The 21,509-nt window shown below is 40.4% G+C and overlaps 1 protein-coding gene across 3 annotated transcripts in view; it reads right to left on the bottom strand.

Moving 5' to 3' along the window:
• Window positions 1-21,509, bottom strand: part of LOC126392085 (protein diaphanous homolog 3-like) — a 244,843-nt gene that overhangs the window by 158,984 nt on the left and 64,350 nt on the right. For all 3 annotated transcript variants that reach the window (XM_050049310.1, XM_050047664.1, XM_050048467.1), the window contains 2 exons: window positions 18,446-18,769; window positions 15,979-16,093 (listed from right to left, as the gene is read on the bottom strand). In XM_050049310.1, the coding sequence (XP_049905267.1) occupies window positions 15,979-16,093; window positions 18,446-18,769 (439 nt within the window). The remainder of the gene's footprint in view (window positions 1-15,978; window positions 16,094-18,445; window positions 18,770-21,509) is intronic.

Below are 21,509 nucleotides of genomic sequence, written 5' to 3'. Positions count from 1 at the left end.
GTGCATTCATGAAAGTTGAGACATCACCATAAAAATGAGGATTTTTGCACTCCCTTCACTGTTACTCACTACACGGGTCAGCAGGCAATTTGTTACAATGAATTACAATAGCGCTGCAGCTTATGCCACTTTCGGGTCTCTCTCTTTTGAAGTTCCTTGATGAAGCTCTAAGAAGAAGGACTCCTCTCCACCCTTATGGGCTAACCCCTCAGTATATGAGGCAGTAACCACAAAGACTGCAATTAAAACCCTCAGATGTCAAGGGAACATATTAAAGCTTAGAGTTCAAAGGCAGACACTGAAGCATCATTAGCAATGCCTAATTTATAATCTGTGATTATTAATCACAATGAAACAACCCTCACTCATGGATCTAACGATTAACTTTAGTTAACCCCTCAGTGTTTATACTCAACCTGAAATCTATGCGAGTGTTCAGCGCTCAAAGAACAAGGGACAATTTTAAAAGCTGATTTATGCTTGGCCACTCAACACTTTTGAAGAGCGACGTTCAACGGAAATTGAACAGTTGCCCGTCTTATTTCTGCCTCAGCTGTTTAAAATCACATAAATATCCCACTGTATATGTGTTTATCTTACTAACCTTATATTTATTGACTGATCAGCCCCCAGTCTGTCTGTGAGTGGCAGATTCCCCTCACTTGGTACGGTGGGTGGGAAAATGAGTGGCAGATTCCCCTCACTTGGTACGGTGGGTGGGAAAATAAAATCAATGAATGAATAAATACAAACACTGTTGATTTCCTCCCATGCCACTGATATGAAAACATAAATACAAACACTGTTGATTTCCTCCCATGCCACTGATATGAAAACTATTTTGATTCAGTAAATGTCTGCTGTCAGTCAGCCTGGTGAAGGCAGCTTAGCCGGTCTCTGTTGTCTAAGCTCTGCAGGAGCTGCTGCTGACACACAGCTGCTTCTGTGGTCAGAGACACTAAATGCAGGGTGGAGTCGGTGTGAATTTAAAAGCATGGTCTCCATTAGGGACGTGCACTATAAGTCGTCTGAACAATTAAAGTCCGCCCCCTTGCTAGTCAGCTCCAGAAATATTAGTCTTTTATTCATGTACAAGGCTGCTTAACTGTCAGCCGCCTGCCACTAGCGGGTGCTACAGAGCCGTCAGACAGCAGTCCCCCTTCCCGCTGTAATGCTCGAGTAGACTGGAGTTTTAAAACAGCATGGTGGGAAATTGCAGAGATGTCCTCTCGCAACACCAGCACGGTTTGGCAGTACTTTGACTAAGCAAATGAAAACAATGTAGGCTGTGTCAAAAAAAATAACGATGGCTGCTGCTGCTAGTGGTGCTAGCCTCACTCAGACCAATTTGACACTGTTCACCCGGGGACGCTGTGATCCGGCTCGGTAACGCAGCCCATCACAACAATGACCTCGTAAGATATGCTTCCACTTAAATTTGTTGAAGTTAAGTCTTCTGGAAGATAATGGAATATGTTAAGCCTGAATACACCGTGCAGAGACCTTTTTTTTTAGAGTAGTTGACTAGTCTTAATCAAAATTTTCATTTAGTCGACAGGGAAATTGGGTCGCCTGGAGCATCCCTAATCTCCATTAGGGATGTCTATCGGCCGCCGATATTAGCAAAAACACGGGCATCGGCATCGGATCAGACTGCATGGAAAAATGCCGATCCAAGAACTCCGATCCAGTTTTTCATGGAATCCGATCTAGGTTTTCCAGCCAGCCCAGCGCTCCGCGATTCAAGCAGTCCATTCCATCAATCCACCAGGCCAGCATGCAGACACACAGGAAACAGCAGCACCAGGCTGGCACTGACACTACTAAAATAACTGAAAAGGAAAGGCTGCATTGTTTGTTAAATGTCAACAATGTCTTGTGGTGTTAATCTATTTTTTATTTATTAGGGGGCCAAAGCACAAGTGTGTGGAGTCTTGCTGCTATTTTAATTTCAATGTTAGACATTTTAAAGATTTCTTGTGTTGATTTATTTTCTATTTATTAAGGGGCCAAAGCAGCCAAAACAAACCAGCTATATTTTTTATTTAATGTTAATGTTCAAGTTTAATGTTCGGGTCAGTTTCTCATAACAACTGTTGGGGATCATTCTAACTAACCCGATTAAGTAGTTGTTCTTGTTAGAGTAATATCGCTTGATCAAACCTTTTCAAACATGACTGACAACAAAATAAGTGAATATGTATAATACGCGCCTGGATCGGATTGGTATCGGTATCGGCCAAAACTCAAGGCTGTAATATCGGTATCGGATCGGAAGTGAAAAAGCTGGATCGGGACATCCCTAATCTCCATGGTGGCAAAAGTAATACTAACAATCACACTGCATGACAAAATATGACAATATCTGCCACATAAGAAAATCTTTCACGTGCACAACATGAAAGAAGTGTCGAGGGACACTTTTGTCTGTTGAAAATATGTCATTTCTGTCAAGTGCCGCACGCCCAAGCATAAATTAACATTTCGCAGCAAAGGCAAAAGATATGTGAACATTACCTACTGTATGTTTGCAGGTCTGAGAGTTGATGTGTTTGAATGGACCAGAGATATTTCGCATAGACCAAAAAAGTTGAATATAACATTTTGCAAGAAAGCTGATAGCATGAAGATATTATAAGGCATTATTAGGAGACAGTATCTCAAAAGTTGTATGTAAAGCATTTATACAACATGCTACATGTAAGTCGTTCAACTGGATGCTTATTTATCTATTTCTTGGGGCATTTATATAATTTTTATAGACGCTAGAGAGGTAGCCAGCAATGAGGGCAAGAGAGATGCAACAAAGGTCACTGGTCGGACTCAAACCAAGGACGCTGCTCTTCTTTCGTGTGTGTGTGTGTGTGTGTGTGTGTAGGAGGGTAAGCTAGTTATGTTTTTTGTTTTGTTTGTTTTTTCTGCTACTTGCAGCTATTGCTACCGCTGTTTGGTCAATTAAAAGACAAGCATAGATATGACATTTACAAATCGATTTAACAACCACTATGACTCAAAGAAAAACTGTCACAAGGTTATTTCAATTCAACGTCTGTATTTTTCAGTGAGCTTGCCATTTGTTCTTTTCTCAGGCGACATACTTAGGCCATTGTAACAAGTATTCTGTTTGAAGGAATACTTCACCTACAAAATGACCACTTGTAAATTGATTCGTTATGTTGTGTTACCTTGGATTCGTGAAGAAAACTTTGTTTTTCTCGTATGCCTCCATAATTGAAGTCTCATTTATCCGGTTATAAGCTCAATACTTTAAAAATACATGCATTTTCATTCAAAAAAACTTTGTGTTGAAGTCTGGCTTTGAAGATAGCATCGATCAGTTTAACTTTCAGTTCAGTTTTAAATAGTATGGTCATTTTGTGAAATGCATGTGTTTGAGAAGAACTTAGCATGCAACTGGATAAATAAGACTTGGATTATACTGCACAAGTTGTGTGTGAGTTTGAAAACATATGTTTTGCTGTTGTTAAATCTGGTTCCCAATCAATCACATCAATATGTTCGCCATTTTCTGTGGAAGAATGTGAGAAAGTAAAGTTATCTTCATGGATCCGAGGTGACACGGCATGACTAATTGATATACAAGCGGTCATTCTGAGGGTGAAGTATTCCTTTAACTTCAACATTAGCAAGGTAGGTCCATTTAAGATAAATATCTACAAAGATATTAAAGGCATTTTAACCTTTAATCGATAGGACAGACAAGCATGAAAGGGGGAGAGAGAGAGGGAGTAACATGCAGCAAAGGGCCACAAGCTGGAGTCAAACCCGGGCCGCTGCGGCAACAGCCTTGTACATGGGGCACCTGCTCTACCAATAAGCCACCGACGCCCCATTCCACAACAAATCTAAAAGCAAATTGCTTAATTACGTTGTGTCCTTGCAGACACGCTCAAGCTTTGAAAAAGTGATGGGAAGTTTTATTATTTTGTGAATGCAAGCGCAGAAAGACACTCGTCTACAGCTGTTTCATCTTACACAAAGCAAGCTGTCTGCTTGCATGCGCGGACTTTCGCAGAAAAGCAGCTGTGTTGTAAGAGAGAGCAGACAGGAGCGGACAAGTAGAAAGTGATACAAAAGAACAGCAAGGCTTCCCTGTCTCAGCTTCCAGTTAAGGAGCACTTAAAGAGAAACTCCACACTAAATCTTATATGGAGGAAAAGCCATCATTGCACTGAAATCTATGAGCTGAAAGGTGTAAGTGTTGAACCCCTGACCACATCAATGATCACATCTAGGTTGTTATTGTGACCACAGCCAGCTATGATGGAGGATTGCATTGTATTACAACTCCATAGCACTGCTGTACAGTGTGTGGAGGTATGAGGATACCACTATTTGACATAGAAAGCCAGATTATTTCACCAATATCGCAAACAAGGACTATAAAATATTGAGTCTAATCGGGTTTAAGTATGTCAACATGTGGTATTAGGTACTAAACTTTTCTTCTCCGTATGCATGCTCCCTCTGGCCTCCCTCATCAGTAAATTCACAGGAATTTCCTACCACTGCTACGCGGATGACATCCAGCTGTACTGTTCTTTCAAGCCCAATAAGTTGGAGAAACTCACATGCCTACAGGAGTGTCTCTCCGCCGTTGAAATCTGGATGGGCTGTTGTTTTCTCCAACTAAATGCTGCTAAGTCAGAGGTCCTAATCATAGCCACCGACAACATTGCCTCTCGTGTGTCCACGCACTTGGGGTCCTTTAAAGAAAATGTTTGCACCCATCTGAGAAATCTGGGCGTCTTATTTGACCAGTCTATGCATCTCAACAAGCATGTCAAATCCCTCAGCCACACCTGTTTCTTTCACCTCAGAAATACTGCAAAACTCTAGTCCATCATGTCCCACTCCAAATTAGAAATGTCTGTACATGCTTTTATCTCATCAAGGCTTGATTACTGTAATTCTCTGTTCACCTGCCTCAACAAACTATCTGTCAGCCAACTCCTACTAGTTCAAAATGCTGCTGCTAGACTGCTCACCAGGTCCAAGAAATCATGCCACATCACCCACATCACATCACGCCCCCTCCTACATATCTGATCTCATCCTCCCATATTCCTCCAGCCGATCACTTCGATCAGCCCACCAGGAGCTTCTGGTGGTCCCCAGGACCAGACTAAAGACCAAAGGGGACCGGGCCCTTGGGGTAGTGGCCCCAAGGCTCCCCTGCGTTCAGTCCCATCTGAGAGCACTTTTAAACAGTAGCTGAAGACTCACCCGTACAGGCAGGCTTTCGCCCACCTATAGCCAACCACCGTCCTCTTCTCGTCGTAATTGTTCTTATTCTATGCTTTTACCTTGTTAATTTCTAAATCCTTATTTTATTTTATTATCTTGTATTTTATTGTATTGTTTATTGATGTAAAGCACTGTGCATTCATGCTGTGAAGGGCACTATATAAATAAAGCTTTACTTACTTACTTACTTACTTACTAAACACAAAGTACAGCTGAGGCTGAGTGATATGGACAATATACAGCTGCACAACGTGTAAATGAAAATTATATAAAATAAATAGGGTTAACATTTTTGCACATAGCACCGGAGCTACAGAGGTTTAAAGGTTTGCAGCACAGGATAAAAACCTATGACTGTAAAGGTATCAAGTCGGTTTGAAACAATTAAAAATCTTTGTGGGGGGGGAGTTAAAAAGTCATTTTCCATGGTCTTTCAAATGAATCTAGTGCTGGAAAATGATTTAAATCTTTTTATTTATTTAGGCTATTAATGTTATTCATGCTGAGAGCATCACCAGAGAGGCAGAGGGAGGGAAGGAGCGTGAGACACTGTCCGTGTTATATATGTCTTGTATATGAAACGTCTGTGTTCTCACTGCATTTTTTTTTAAACACATTTGTTGCCTGCATCCAGGCGCTGTCTTAAAGTCACACATTACAATAAAACTAACAAGAAGAATGGTGACGTGCTATGATCCACCTCACACACAGAATAGCAGCACAGGGCTGGATTGCAAATGTGCTACTGCGCTAATTTCATTCATCTACCAGACCGATTTAGCTTAGCATGTGCAACATACCTATGTCACACTGTAGACTAACTAACAGACAGATTAAACAGAGGAGCAGCTCTGTGTCCCTCTGAGTGTTGATGGAGAACTTGTGAGGGAATGAGTGGGATGCAGCTGTGTGGAGACTGTGAGAGAGGAGAGATGTACACTGGTATACGTTCTGTAACACAACTTGACCATTATATCGCCCAGCCCTCGTTGAGGAATGTCATTAGTTTTGAGACCATGCATTTCTTTACCACTTCTCATGGAATTCCATCCAATAGTTGTCAAGGTATTTCAATAAAAACAAAGGTCAGGGAATCACTAAAGTCAGTGGGATTCATCCTGTGGGAAATATGAATCCCTGTCTCAATCCAGCCAATACTTGCTCAAATATTTCACTCTGAAATAAAAATAACACCCTGTTGGTGGCGCTAGAGGAGAAAGTCAGGGGGACCATGAGTGCTTGTTCTAATTTATAGATAAAAATCATTATAGTATATAAAGCAAGATAAACATCTCTTTAACGAATTCAGATTTTCTCATGGCCTCTAAAATCATCCTCTGCAGCTCCAAAATCATGTACATTGGTTACACAGAAGCTAATATAATGACCACTGGCAGCAGTGACAAACTAAAAAAAAGTCTATGTCTGATGAAAATCTAAGTGCGTTTCTGAATGTTCATGCACGTAGGTGTTAGTGAAAAGAGCACTTGAGAGAGCGTGTACACCCAGACAACCCATTTATTTGTACATAGGATGGGTGTCATAATTAACAACACAGAAAGAGACCCTTTCTCTTTAATGAGTGAGGATATGGGAAATCAACACCATTTTCTTGCGGCAACGTACAATCCTATCTGACCACCAGCATTGATTTAGTGTAGCAGGTCACAATTAGACTTGATATATATTCCCCGTCTCTCTCGCAGCATTTCTCCTTGCAGCATGTGCTTAAGCAGTTAGGTTTGTGTGCATGTATTACTGTGTACATGTATATCAGTGCTTGATATGTATGTATACATGGCAGCCGAAGGCACCTAATTTTGTATGTCATTTATTTTTCAACAAGTTAAGATAAGCCTTTATTGATCCCTTGGGGGGGAATTCAGGCAGCACGAGGGCAGAAATATGTACTGATAAGGTAAGGTATGTACAACTAGAAGTAAAAATAGAAACTATACATGAGCAATTAAAGACAAAATTACAAGGCGAAGTGACAGGTTAAGAGGTACTGTGACAGCGTGTGATGATGTCAAGTCTCGTATTATGTAAAAAGCATATACCAGAATAATATACATGTGATAAAGTATGATACTTAGTGTTGTCTGTATTAATATATCAACATAATTGAAAAACAATACAGTATATTACGCAGTAAGACACAAGTCAAAACCACTGTGTGGCTCTAATTTGGGCTGAATAACCTTTCAAATTCCAACCAATATTCTAATAGACACTGTATAATTATGTATTGCATACTTTTCAGAGTGTACTGAACTACCCAATCAACTAAAATTCTGCTGCCATAGTACAGCTACATTCGCAGTCTCTAAGGTAAACTGGCAGCACACTAAATTGTTGTTTGAACCCCAAAATTGAGATCAAATTCAGTTTCTCATGTTCATTGCATTTTTATTACCTGTTGTACATCCTTAAAGATCATTTGGAAAAATAAAAACTCAGCTGTTGCACAGGTTCAAATAAGGATGCAACCAAAGCATTTTGATCCATCTAACTGAGCCCAATTGGGTTTTTATTTAATCCTAACTGGAATGTGAGCTGCTTATAAATGTTGTTCCATTGTAATTTGGAGAAAAATGACAAGAATTTTAATGGTTAAAAACAATTCCAACCAGAAACGCCACATGTGCAGACATCTGCTGTACTGCTCCTTGCACTTCTCAACATTAAATGGTTATTTTGCTAAGCATGTTCACGGGGCATGGTTATGACTGAAACATATTTGTACCGTGTAATCTTTTCAAAGCTGTGCTCGTTTGTTTTTTGTTGGGTTTTTTTCTGGTTTTGCACGACGTCTGTTAATCCCCCTGTTGTGTTCCGGAGGAATTGGACCGATTTATACGTTTTCTCTGAAAAATTGTGGTTAATTTGATCAGGTTGTCATAAGGTCCTGTTTCTTGATCTGTACAGGTACATCTGAACACACAAAATACATTTTGATCATTTACTTTTAATTTGGTGTCTTTTATTTGACATTTGAACACTTGTGGTGATCATGGTCAAAAATGACTGGTTATTAGAAATGAGAGGTGAGACTACAATTAATATTTAAAAAACTGAGTTCAGGCACATGCCCCTTCATCAGATGGACACATTTCTTTCCCTAGAAACCCCACATGTGCATGTACATGCACACACGCACACAAACACTCACATCTCACTCCCCTTCTTGGCTTCCATGGCAATCCCCACAGGAACTACACCTGTTGGCAATCCTCACAAACAACAGCAACATACTTTTCAATAATACATAGGACTTCTCTCACAACTCTGGTATATACAGGACAGTAAAGCTTTTTTGAGGCCTTGCTCACAATTCATTCTGTGGCAGCACAATACCTGAACCATATACTGTGTGTGAGGCTCCTTGTCATATATTTGATCACAACACTGGTGAGGAGGAGAGAGCCTGGGAAACTTGCAGCGAAAACGCACAATATGTTTCATAGGAGTATTTGTTATCATCTTTAGCTCCGTTTCCACCAAACAACTGCCTTTAGTACCAAAAGTAAACCTTCAGACAGGGTACCTAGCATTTCCACCGAAAAAAGTACCCTTAAATGTGGGCGGGGTTGTTGTCACTCACTGCTCCGTCCAGCACTCACTGTATTTCCTTCTTTATCAGTCTGTACCTCGTTTATCGTCCACAGAACAGGGTTGCACCTGACATTTTCAGAACAAAATAAAACACGCTGCAGTGAGAGTCTCTCACCATGGGATATTTAAAAATAGCAGGTTTGGGGTGTCGGTGGTTTAGTGGATAGAGCAGGTGCCCCATGTACAAGGCTGTTGCCGCAGCAGCCGGGTTCGACTCCAGCCTGTGGCCCTTTGCTGCATGTCTCTCCCTCTCTCTCTCCCCCTTTCACACTTCACTATACTATCAATTAAAAGGCAAAAATGCCCTAAAAAATATCTTTTAAAAAAAATAGCAGGTTTGTGCATTTAGTCCTTTTCAGGCAAGCTCAGAGGTTTAGTGTTGCCGTAGCCCACAGGAACAATACTCCACGACGCTTTTTTTTCTCTGAGAGAGGATTAGAATATATGCAGTTCACATAACCTGGTGAAAATTAATATATATAAACGATTGAAGATCCCCTCATTACTAAAAGCATATTTCATATAAAAACTAAAGTGATGGTCAAAGTTGTCACAGTGAAATTTAAGGTGTGTTGATGGATTCACGTCATCAACCCATACATTGAGTAACATTACAGGTTAAAGTTCCAAGTTATTTTTTTCTCTGACTACAGCTGCTGTGAGAGGCAGCAAAACATACTTTCATTTTATAGTTACAGTCTACTAATAAAACCCTCCAAGGTATGAACAGCAGGTACATGAGTCTCAAAACCAGCAACTCAGCCCTGACCAGAGTGACCGTCCACTATTGCCCAATCAATGGACTGCAGTGTTCACAGCTCCACCTTTTAGTACTGGATCTGTGTGCTAGGTACAGGGGGGAACAAAAATGGGGATGGTATGGAACGGTTCCATTGGTACCATCCACAACTTTTCACAGTGAAAACCGAAAAAAAGCGTCCCAAACAGAACTGTAACGTACTGCCTGGTAGAAACAGGGCTTTTTTAATACTTAAAAAAGAGTTGTTTGAGCTCAGTCAGTGAGGCCTGATGGCCATAAAGAGCAAACAGAAGTTCAAAACTTCTACTTGTGGCAGGTCATTTTGGCCTAGGAACACAGAATTACGCGAAACGAACACAACAGGAGGTTTAAGTAACATATTTTTTAAAGTTTTATATTTTATCTCTATGTTTGAAAACCAATAACTGACATTTCACCCATTTATCTGCTATCTGGCATGTGACAAAAACAGGACCATTGCTTATGCACACCCTCATTCAAGCTTTCAGCATAGATGACATTCACCTCTAAATTAAAGCTGTTGCCTTGAATAGATTTTAGAGGTGTTTAATCCTCATCTTTCAGGTCGAGGTGTAAGCAGCTATGCAAAGTATTAATGAAACCAACAATACAGTGACAAGATTAATTTGAGGTGGAGTCAAGCCCCAAGGTTATCATATTTGGTCATGAAAGAGCCACAATATGAGGCCGCAAAGAGAAATGAGTGCCCACAATACAACTCATAAAGGATTTCTCTTGTTTAGAGTAAATAGCCTCAGTAGAGAACATTTGGTTAACCTTAGCTGCTGAATAGAAATCTCTCCACAGTTCTGTCGCCTGATGAGAAATTACAAAGACTCATTAACTCATTAAGTGTTGAATGCCTGGTAGTGCTAAGGATAAAGGTAGGCAGAGAAAGAAAGCATCTAATTGAAGTTGAAAGAGGACAAGTCTGCGTCAAGGTGATACATACGTTCTGAGGTCTTTACTGGAACACAATTACTATAAAGCCGAAAAAACAAGCAAAGTGAGGCTGATAAAATGGACCACAAACAGACAGGAAACTCAAGGACAAAATCAAGAAAAGAGACTCTCACTCTGGATTACGATCTCTCTTTCTTGTTAGAGTGTTAGAAACAATATTACCATAAAGAACTTGGACAAAAATTAGCTGAATTTTAGAGGGACTATTTTTTTTTTATCTGACTGTTTCTGAAGGACTTGAAAAGCAATTTGCGTACAAAATCGATAGATCTGTGCTGCTATTTGCGGGCCCGATAATTAAGGGTTATTTTGTCAGAGTCAATTAAAGGAACTGATCTTGCCCATCAGTTGTTTTTCACCTGAAAGATTAGGGAAGAAGATTATGAGGAGACAAGTTAAGAACAACCTTGCAAAATAGTTTGACAAAGGAAAGATACTCTTTACGGAAGTCATGTGTAATATTATGAGTGCAGGGCAGGCAGAGTCCAGTGTGTATGCATGACAGTAGTGGAATGAAGGGAAGACAATATGCAGGTTACATTATCAAGGTGTAACCAGAGCAGGCAAGCTTTATAAGCTGAGACAAAATGTCCAGTAAAATCCCCTCCCTACTTCTGTCTTCACTTACAAACAAAGAAGAATTGATAAACTGGCCATGATCAGCTTGCAACCAGAATGCAGCACAGCTATGCCCGGTGAAATCCAGGGGTTACAGTCAATACGGCGGAGATGATAACAAAAACGGGGATTTATTCATCTTGTATTGTGTCTAACTTTAGCGGACAATAACATTTTAGGTATAGAATTAATCTGCGGATGTTCTGGTTCAAAATGAGACCAAACTTTTCCATGGATGTCAGTTTTTTAACCACAACAAAGATCTAAATGTGACCTGCAACAGACTACTAACGCTATAATCATTAAAAAGCAAAAGCAGCATGTGTATACATTCAGTAGGCTACATCTTCAGTAGCTAGCTAGCTAACCCTACACTTTTCAGGGATCGATTTTGGTTTTGGAACAGGGAAGAAACGTATATCTTTTTCCAACCTCTCCAGGTAACGAGTATCATTAATACACGACGTGCCCCAGGCACAACATTTAGCTCCAAATCCACAAAACCAGCCTGACAATGAAGGAAATCTGAAACAATTGCATTAGAGTCAATGGAGCACAGCTGGGTTGGTGTCGGACCCTGGTCTGAGCTGGCCCGATGCTACATTATGATTGGCCAGTCTGCGTCTGGGGGCGGGACTTAGCAAAGGGTCAATTATGAAGTCCATTCTAGGTTGCTTCATTTTTACCCCGTCTGATATTCAAAATGGGCTGTTGCTCCTCCTGTGCTTACAGCTACTCTACAATTGCTCTATTAGACTAAAAACATAAGCTTATAAAGCTTACAGAGTAACACCCTCTCATTGTTTTGTCCCTAATTGAAAGATTCCACTGATGTTTATTAATTAAGACAGGACGTTTACAGGACATTTATATTAAAGGTTTAAGCTAATACGCAGAGACTTGAGAGATGAGCACAGAAATCAACTCATATTATTCAGTATGGTCTTATTTAATTTTGCTCGCTCTGACCTACTTGCACAAAAGTAAAAACACTCATTTATTGCAATTTGCTCACTGAGGAGATGTGTTAAAGTGGCACTGACCCTTTGCCAAAAACCAACATCCCTCTATGAATAGATAAACAGAGGAGCCATAAAGGATATCACCACTGTGAATGTAATGTCTACTTAGTCAAATAAATGTTTCGCTCCTCAAAATTCAGCGATATAAATTCTAGTTGAGTGTGTAGTTCGAGCCTTCTCTTGGCATTATGAATAATAATAATAAAAAAATAATAATAACAATCACTGTATTTTTATTTACACTTGATTAAGTCAAGGTCTGCCAAAAACACAGCAGTGATAGTCTCAAAACAAACTGTTCCAGATCCTCATCCAAACTCAGCAGTGTGTGTACAGGATGGTAGAAAACAACAGCACGAGGCACAAACATCACGAAAAGAATAAGGAAGTTTCAAGGGATATAAATGAATATTTAATAAGAAAAACTGAGTGAATGCTGTTTCATACTGTGTCCTTTTTAATGTTTAATGCTGATCCAGATGCTGCTGCTCTTAAGTGAGATGAAACATGATGCTACATGGCTGTGTTAATAAGATGACAAGCCCCACATGTGCATATGCATACACGTACGCTTGCTGACACACAGCAGCAGTAGCAACTGGGTTCAATAGCTCAACCCACCAGTCATGCTGCTATATACAACCTCCGCTGGGACGGGAGGAAACAGGCAGGAACAAAACTAAAAGAATGGACTCGAACCATGAGAAAGGTTTGGTTTAGTCAAATGTTTCATGCCTTTCTCTGCAAATCTAAAATCCATTACCCATGAGCAGTAACAAACCAGACGGTCGGTATACTGCAGAGCAGCAGTGCTTTTGTGTGCCTCCCCATATGATGAGAGGCATGTTTCATGATAAGTGTAAAATAAAATGCTGTGCATGGATGTGTGCCGGCTCTGGGTCATTACCCTAACAGAGAAGTACAATTGTATGCTGGTGGACATCCTTCCCTTGCCCTCTCCAGAGAACACCTGCTTGACTGTCTGTCTACCTGCTTGCCATTTAGATTGCCTCCATTATTCAACACCTCGACGGTGGGGAACAAGGGTGTACTGGTGTGTGTGTGTGTGTGTGTGTGTGTGTGTGTGTGGGGGGGGGTCCTTGTGTGCCTTGAGAGGAGCAGCATAGAGTTGTGACAGGTAGATAACACCTGGATGAATAATTCAAATTGGCATAAGCTAGCTGAGTCAGTGACAAGACAAGAAAGAAAACACAAGACATGTGAATAAATCATCAGAGAAGGGACTAATAGACCACGCACAGGAGAGGACAAGACTGATAACGTCTCATGCTACCTCCTGCTCTAGCTTTAATCATTCCAACAACCTTGTACATGAATATTCCAGATCTTGCCAGCCATACTAATGTGTGAGGATGTAACTGTATGGTGTCTTATCATGCAGCATTACCACCGGGAATAGTCAAAATAGCCGTCCTAAATCCTTAACAGCATGGCAACCTTGGGGACTCTGACGCGGCAAGGACTACATACTGCTAACTGATATGTTAGAGGCCATGATCAAACTGCTAAAAAAAGGGGGGAAGATGTGATGTATGACACTACACATGTAGTCTATTCAGATGGAGTTAGGCAAGACTCCAAAACTGTTGTTCATCATTTCTTTATGGAAACATATTATCACTAAACTCATAGATATAAAGGTATTATGTTCATAGTTTGCATGTCTGACTGCCTGAATTTTACTCTGTATTTTGGACATTGCTCTCACCAGTACATTAGCGTGGACCTATGATGCTTTTCCATATATTGTGTCTTATATATAGTGCTACAATGAAGGACATTCATAGTGGATGTGGCCAAAGTTTCAGAAATATAAGGTAAATGCATATAAAACTATTCCCTGTAAGCAAAAAGTTTTTTTATTCTGGCTACAGTATAACATCTTTATATGGTCACCTGTAGCCTGGTTCCAGACCATAGACCCCGCCCACTCAACTGAGTAGGCTTGCATCTCTGGTCTGGCATACTTCAATGAATTTGCGATTTATCTCGTCCAAACAATGGACGGACGAATGAACGCCGGGGGTCTAGCGATTTGCCAATCAGCGCCACGCTGATGTCAAGCTGTACACCGGTGGGTAACTGGTGAGGATAGCAACAATGGCGACCGCTACAGATCCTACAGACCACATTAACGATGCTATCAAGGTATTTCGTAACTACTCGCGTTAATGGAGGACCAAATTAAGGAAGCTGCTAAACTGGATTTAACGGCGATGCAGCTGGGCGTGCACGACGACGGAGACATTTTAAACGGGCAATGCTCGCTTGTTTTCGGCACCCCCGAGGCATGGATACTAATGACGTCAGATTCTGGGTGAGTCGTTGATCTCTACTGATTGGTTAGGGAAAAAATCAAATTCCCTCTCCCTTGTAAATCGCCTTCAATGGAGGCGATGTCAGACTGAAGGTTCTGGGAGCTTCAGTCTGACACTCAGGCTAGGTCACCTGCTCTGGGCACCCTACTGTATGTGTTTACATTACATAGACTGCACTGCTAAATGAAGCTACATGTCAGGGAAACATGTAAACTTGGTTGCCAATGTTGTAAATTTCTCCCCGCTTTCAGATAATATTCCTGTAGAAACATGTCCAGCTGTTTAAGCTTTTATTGGTAATTATAAATGGGGGAAAAAATGCTGCTATTCTCTGTTACAAACATTCTCCGCTAGCAACTACTCTATTAACATACATGTAACTACATGCTAACATCAGGGAAATATGTAATCTTGCTGATGTTGATCATTTCTACCTGATTTCGTTGCTGGAGCATGTCCAGTTGCGTTTAGAAGCTATTATGGGTGATTTTTTTTCCAGTAAAAAGTGCCGCTATTTTCAATTACAATCATTCCTCGGCTGCAGTGATGGTGCAGAGGCACCGAGATATGGAAAACCTGGAAACGGTGACCAATCAGAGCACATTGGGCTTTTTGGGGACATACTGTATGGGGGACGTATCCAAAAGAAGGTAAATACAGGCGTTCCATCACAGACCGTATGAGGAAAATAAAGTGTTTTTTTTTACCATTAAAGAAGGTAAACATGTTCTCATAGAAACCTGAAATACAAGTATGAACCTGAAAATGAGCAAAAGAGATCCTCTCCAAAATACCACATTGGGGATAGCACTGGCCAAAGGAAAAGGAAAGAAATTTATTGCTAATAGTAGCCTAGAGGGTTGGTACAAGCTCTCACACTTGCCCATATCTTTGTCATGCAATGCCTCTTCAATGAAGACACATAGCCAATTACTCCCAAAGCAGAGATGCATGCACGCGCACATGCATAACACAAAAACAGGAACACTTTCACATTTTTCTTCCCTGTTTAACCACTCCAGCTCAACTGAGAAACCCTGCCATCTTCTTCTTTAGCACCACTTTAAATTTAAGCCAATGTGCTACAGTCATGAGCCAGAAAGTTAGGACAGGGAGAGAAAGTGGAGGAGAAAGTGGAGTGGAGAGAAAAAAGTAGGTGCTAAGTAGAAACATACTGCACAGAATAATGTTTGAATAGAAGTGTGTGGAAATGTCCTGAAAGATCTCTGCAAAAGCAAAGCTCAGCGCTCATTGCTTTAGAAGTATAATTTAAAACACAAAACAACAAAGCTGTCTCAGAATACACGTGCAGCAGTCAGGTAGATGGGCATTAAATAAATTAAGTATATAAAAAATGTAGTGAGAGTCTGACCTGTTCTTTGTGAGCCAAAAGTGAGAGCAACTCTGCAGAGTAAATCTGGTTTCGCATATTGGTTCTCATCAGCCCGCACCCAGAAACAGCCCTCTGACATTTCCTGGGGACGAATCTGAAAACACACATCCACAGTTCAGCACATAGTTTATTATTTTAAAGATTATAGAGGCTACAGAGGGAAATGTCAATACAAAGAAAGCACATCCTTTGAATCAGATATTAGATATCAAAGCTACAAAAGACTATTCTAAATCAACTTGCTGCTCAACAGTCTTGCAAATTCCCAAAACAAATATGTTAGAACTGTTGCTCTTTATTGTGAATATTCTGAACTACATCATTTTTAAGCTGCTGCACCCACAGTAAGCTCAACTTACTATGGAGGAGTCAACACGCCCTTTTCCTTCTCTCCTTTTTTAATCTTTTGCTTTAAATACCTTCGTTGGGCACAAATAAACATCATGTACCGAGGCGCCAAGTCCAATGTTTTGTTTGGCAATTCTTTGCCAGTTACCATGTTCCATATGATCCTGAGCAGCAGCTGAGTTAAGTAGAATCCAATGTCCTTATGTTTTAATGCTATATATCAAGTTATTGGTAAATACCGTCTTTCGGGATAGTGTAAAGGAAACACACACACTTGCTACACTGCACAAAATAAGATAGCTTTTAAACCCTAAATTGCAGACGTCGAATCTACAGTTGATTTGTAAAAACAAAAGCCTAAACATGAAATCATATTACCGTAAAACTTCAAATAAAAGCCTAGCCTCAATTAAACTCCCAGTCCCTTTTACTAGCCCGGTGTGGCTACGGTTTGACACCTGTCTCAATTAGACGCCTGGTCTGGTTGCCGAGCAGTTCATTTTTCATAGAAGTTCTTTGGATGTATAAAAGCAGGTTGTTGGCTACCTCAAATTATGTGTCCATTCCATACCCTGTAAGTTATTCATATTCCTTTAGTCCATAAGGGTCCTCAGATCAAAAGAATCAAAAGGGTTTTCTGATGGATTGTCTGTTGGAGCTAGATCAAATGAATGACTCATAACAGATATATTATCTGGAGCCTAATTTTAGACAGGTAATGTTCCCATCTTTTCCATCTTTGCTGAGCAACAGTTTTGTGTGAAAGGAATTAAAGGCCTGTCCCAAATAAAGGCCTGTTGATTTCAGTGATTTAAGCAAATAATAGCCTGGGCTACTAATTGAAGTTTTACAGTTGCAGACCTTACACCACAAGCTATGTTGGGCCAACTAAACTTTAACTAAGGCAACTGAGAGTCTATAGTCATGGATGATAAGGACCACAATCTTTAGAGAGAATTATTCAATCACAGTGATCAACCACTTGAAAGTCGTGACACAAAAATGTAGAAAACAATTCAACAAGACACTCCATTAAGAATAAACAAAGCTCCCAACAGAGCAACTGCTGGGAAGAAATCTACATACTGTTCTACGGACTTGGTGGACCACAGTCAGACTGAAAAGCTTGTGGATATTGGACTTAAGGTCCCACTGGAGTCAGGTAAGATGTGACACCAATGGGCTGCCCCTGTCACCTTGTATCTGCTGTTTGCTAATATAGTAGTTATAAGAAAGTGGAAAGCCAATGGTTTTATCAATGAGCTTCAATCATTAAAATGTTACAGCGTTACCCTCCAAAACTGGCTGAGCCACTTAGCAAGAGTTGGAAGTTTGAAGTCTTATTAGCGCAGAAGTTTCTGAACAGCTTTGTCCCAAACACAGCCATATGTGGGGGTCTCATACAGCTGTGACATAAGACAGATCCTCCTCATGTCACTTTGCAAATTCAAACATATGGCTTAGCTTGCGGAACACCTGTACAGATGTACATCTGCGATTAAATTATTAATCAAACCACAAACTAATATCACTTGTGCTGTGAACTAATATTTCTCTGCAGAGAACAACATCTGTAGAGGCACCACTAAGGCTGCTCTGACAACAGCATCTGATCATCTGTTATTTTCAATTATTACTTGCTTGGCACAAAGATGGGAAGTTGTTGTTTAATTCTTAGAAAAAAACATCTGTACTGTTCAGAAGCTGCCAATAAACATCAGGAACAAAGAGCAGAGAAAGGGGCCACTATAAATACCTGGCCTGAATTTTCACTTTCTTGTTGCAAACTTTTTTGTTAAACGATAATCCAGCACATTGGGAAAACATCTCCAACATGTCTATCTCTCTTCATACTGTAGATCACTCAATATAGAAATCTGCAATACTACCAAGTGTCAGTTTGAAGATACACCTTTAAAGTCTACTCAAATAGCCTTGAAATAAACTCAACATTTGTGAAACTTCAAGTGTTGGCTTTGTTCACTTTGTCAGTGACATGTTGAGTCAGCTCAATAGTATTTATAAGTTACTGGTATTTTAGACGACACTGCATGGAAATGGAGGTGGTTTAATATTAGAAACACTTGCAGTGTCTTACCTTTGACCAGTTGAAGCGCTTCATGGAGGTCTCAGGCTTGAAATCCTTCTTAGGCCTGAGGCCATAAGGCAGCGCATGGTGGGTTGGGGAACCCAGACCACCTCCGAACCCCAGAGGGGGTGGAGGGGGGGCACCGAATGGAGGAGGCACTCCAGGTGGGGGAGGTGGAATCGGGCAACCTGGTAAAGGAGGTGGAGGAGGTGGAGGAGGAGGAGCTGGCATCCCTGGTGGTGGACCAGGGGGTGGAGGCCCAGACGGTAATGCTGAGGGAGACAACCCTTGTCCAGCATGGGGAGAGGAGAGACCCACAGGTACAGCTCCGAACTGGAAAGGCAAGGGAAGAAAATAAATAAATAAGCAGAAGACATACGCATAAATTACAAAAAATAATGGACACAATTATTACATCAAAACTCAAAAAGTAGCCTAAAATTAAAGAAATGGTCTCGTAACAACAGCATGTCCACTTAAGTGCCCCGAATGAGGAAGTACGATTGAGTTGCCCCTGAGCTAGACAATTAAATACAAGGCTGAAGCTACGTTCTTTACTATTCTTACAAAATCTCAATCACCGAATCCCATTTTGTTATACTGACGAATATTATCAGTGTGGCTAAATCATAAAGGTCCTGTGTGTGGGATTTATGGGGATGTATTAGCAGAAATAGAATATAATATACTGAGTGTGTTTTCTTCAGTGTATAATCACCTGAAAATAAGAATTGTGTTTTTGTTATCTTAGAATGAGCTGTTTATATCTACAAATGAAATGGTTCCTCGTCCGCAGAGTCGGCAATGCTGCGTTGCCATGTTTCTACAGTAGTTCAGAACTGATAAATCAATGGCTGGCTCTAGATAGGCAAGTCACGTTTTCGCATTGGCTACCGCAACTGAAAACTGCTTTATTCAGTTAAAATCACTTTTTGTTGTTGTTGTTGTTGTTGTTGTTGTTGTTGTTGTCGTTTTGTTTTTGGAGCGACTAATTCGACATCTTACATGCAGTTCCTTTAAAGGAATACTAAATAACCATTTGTATACCAATTACTCATCGTGTGTTACATTGAATTTCTGAAGAAGACGTTTTTTTGGACTGAGGATCATGTACAGCAAAACTATTTTAAACGTCTGACTACAAACTCTCACACAACTTGTGCAGTATGATCTAAGTCTCATGTATTCAGTCATATGCTCAGTGCTTTCTAACATGTTGCACTACCTTGCCGTCAGCCCTTTCCAACAAGGACTAAAACTGAGACTTATCAAGGCTTTCACTTTCAGCCCCACTCAAAAAAAGCTGACGGCAAGGTAATGCAATGTGTTATGGAAGCACTGAACATACGACTGGGTATGTGAGACTTGGATTATGCTGCACGAGTTGTGTGAAAGTTTGTAAAGAGATGTTTTAATGTAGTTTTGCGCTCGTTAAATGTGGTTCCAAAAGACTTTTATCAACAATTTATCAACAATATTTGCTGTTTTTGGATTCTCCATTCACTTTCAGCAGGCGAGGAAAACTTTTTTCACGAATTTAGTGCAACACTCTGTAACTAATTGATTTCCAAATGGTCATTTGGGGGTGAACTATTTTTTCAAGGCTTAAGAAAACTATAAAAAAAAAATTCATTATGGAGTCATACTGTTGCACTGGTGATGATACTTGTTACGAAAATAAATTAACTCTTAATTGTGGTCTCTTTAGGGGATTCATACGTAATAAAATGATAATACAACACCAGCACTATTTTTTTTAACCACTTTGCTGAAGCTCAGTGACCAACAAATAACACTATGGTTTGTACTGGACAGGTGTAAATGAGTGTAACTGTGTGAATGTACTGCACAAGCTACATATCCAAGTAAATGTAGTATCAGCCCCTTCATATTCCTTTATCTAAGCAGTAGTGTGAACCCCTTCTATAATCTTTATCTACTTATTTAATGATGTAACAACTAATCCAGCCATTACCATAAATTGCCTTTTCACAGCACTTATGAAGTGAGGTATAAATCTTGTTTTCAGCCAGTCAGAAGGTCAAATCATGTTTTGCAGTAGCTGTCTTTCTGCTTGCCTTCTCTCCAGAGTTTTTTTTTTTAGCTTGGTTCCAGCAAATATTACAAAATTACAGAATATTTTGCTGGTTGAAAGTAGTGGATTTTCTGCAGAGTGTGAAACAGTGCTTGAGAAACCCTTCCCTGGATAAAAACAAATAGACGGTGAATTCACATTGCAAAGAAAAAAAGAACAGAAACATGAGTGAAACTGTGGAGGAAAAAAATAAAGTGGGAGCAGACGAATTACAGCATCTGCCAAGTGTGTCGCACAGTATGCTTTCCTCTCTAACACCACTGTGCTACGGATAACGGAGGCGTGTTTTCTCATCCATCCAACAGAGGCCAAATGCTCATAAACAGTCCAGATTCTGTCCAGAACCTTCCCACAATGATTTGTTTTTTTCCCAAAGCTGAAAATCAAATGTTATAACCGGGGCTACAAAGTTTCGTAAATTGTATCATACAGAGCAAATGGCTTATTGATCCATGCACCAGTTTTAGATTAAAGACGCACACTAAAGGTCAGCCCTGGGCCCCTTGCTCTGCCACCGCCTCTGGAGGGAAGAACTCCTTTGATGAATTAACAAGTGTGCGAGTGAGCGTGTGTGTCGGGGAGAGCCGGACTGACACATACAGACAAAGACGGCGGGACAAAAATGTGTGTGTGTGTATGTACTCACATTGGCTAAATGTACCGCCGTCACTTGAACCAAGGTACTATTTGAGTATTCGCCCTGTGTTTGCTCACTCAAATTGAAAAATTATCGGGAAAATAAAAAGGAAGTTCTGCTCTCCTCTCTGAGTGTGTAGTTATCTTGCAGTGCCAGGGCATGGGAGCAACTCTCTGGAGTGTTAGGGGGGGTTGAAAAGAGACCCAGTAGTGAGGTTGAAGGGGGTTGTCAGAATAAATTGCTTTTAGAACAATTTCCTCTTATGGGATAAAGATCTGAGAATCTGAAATGGCCAACATGGAGGACTGGTCAGTGTTCTCATTAGACTTAGTGTCAGCTAG

The sequence above is a fragment of the Epinephelus moara genome, chromosome 1 (genome assembly GCF_006386435.1).
Source record: "Epinephelus moara isolate mb chromosome 1, YSFRI_EMoa_1.0, whole genome shotgun sequence".
Lineage (NCBI taxonomy): Eukaryota > Metazoa > Chordata > Actinopteri > Perciformes > Serranidae > Epinephelus > Epinephelus moara.
This window is presented reverse-complemented; position numbering and strand designations above follow the sequence as displayed.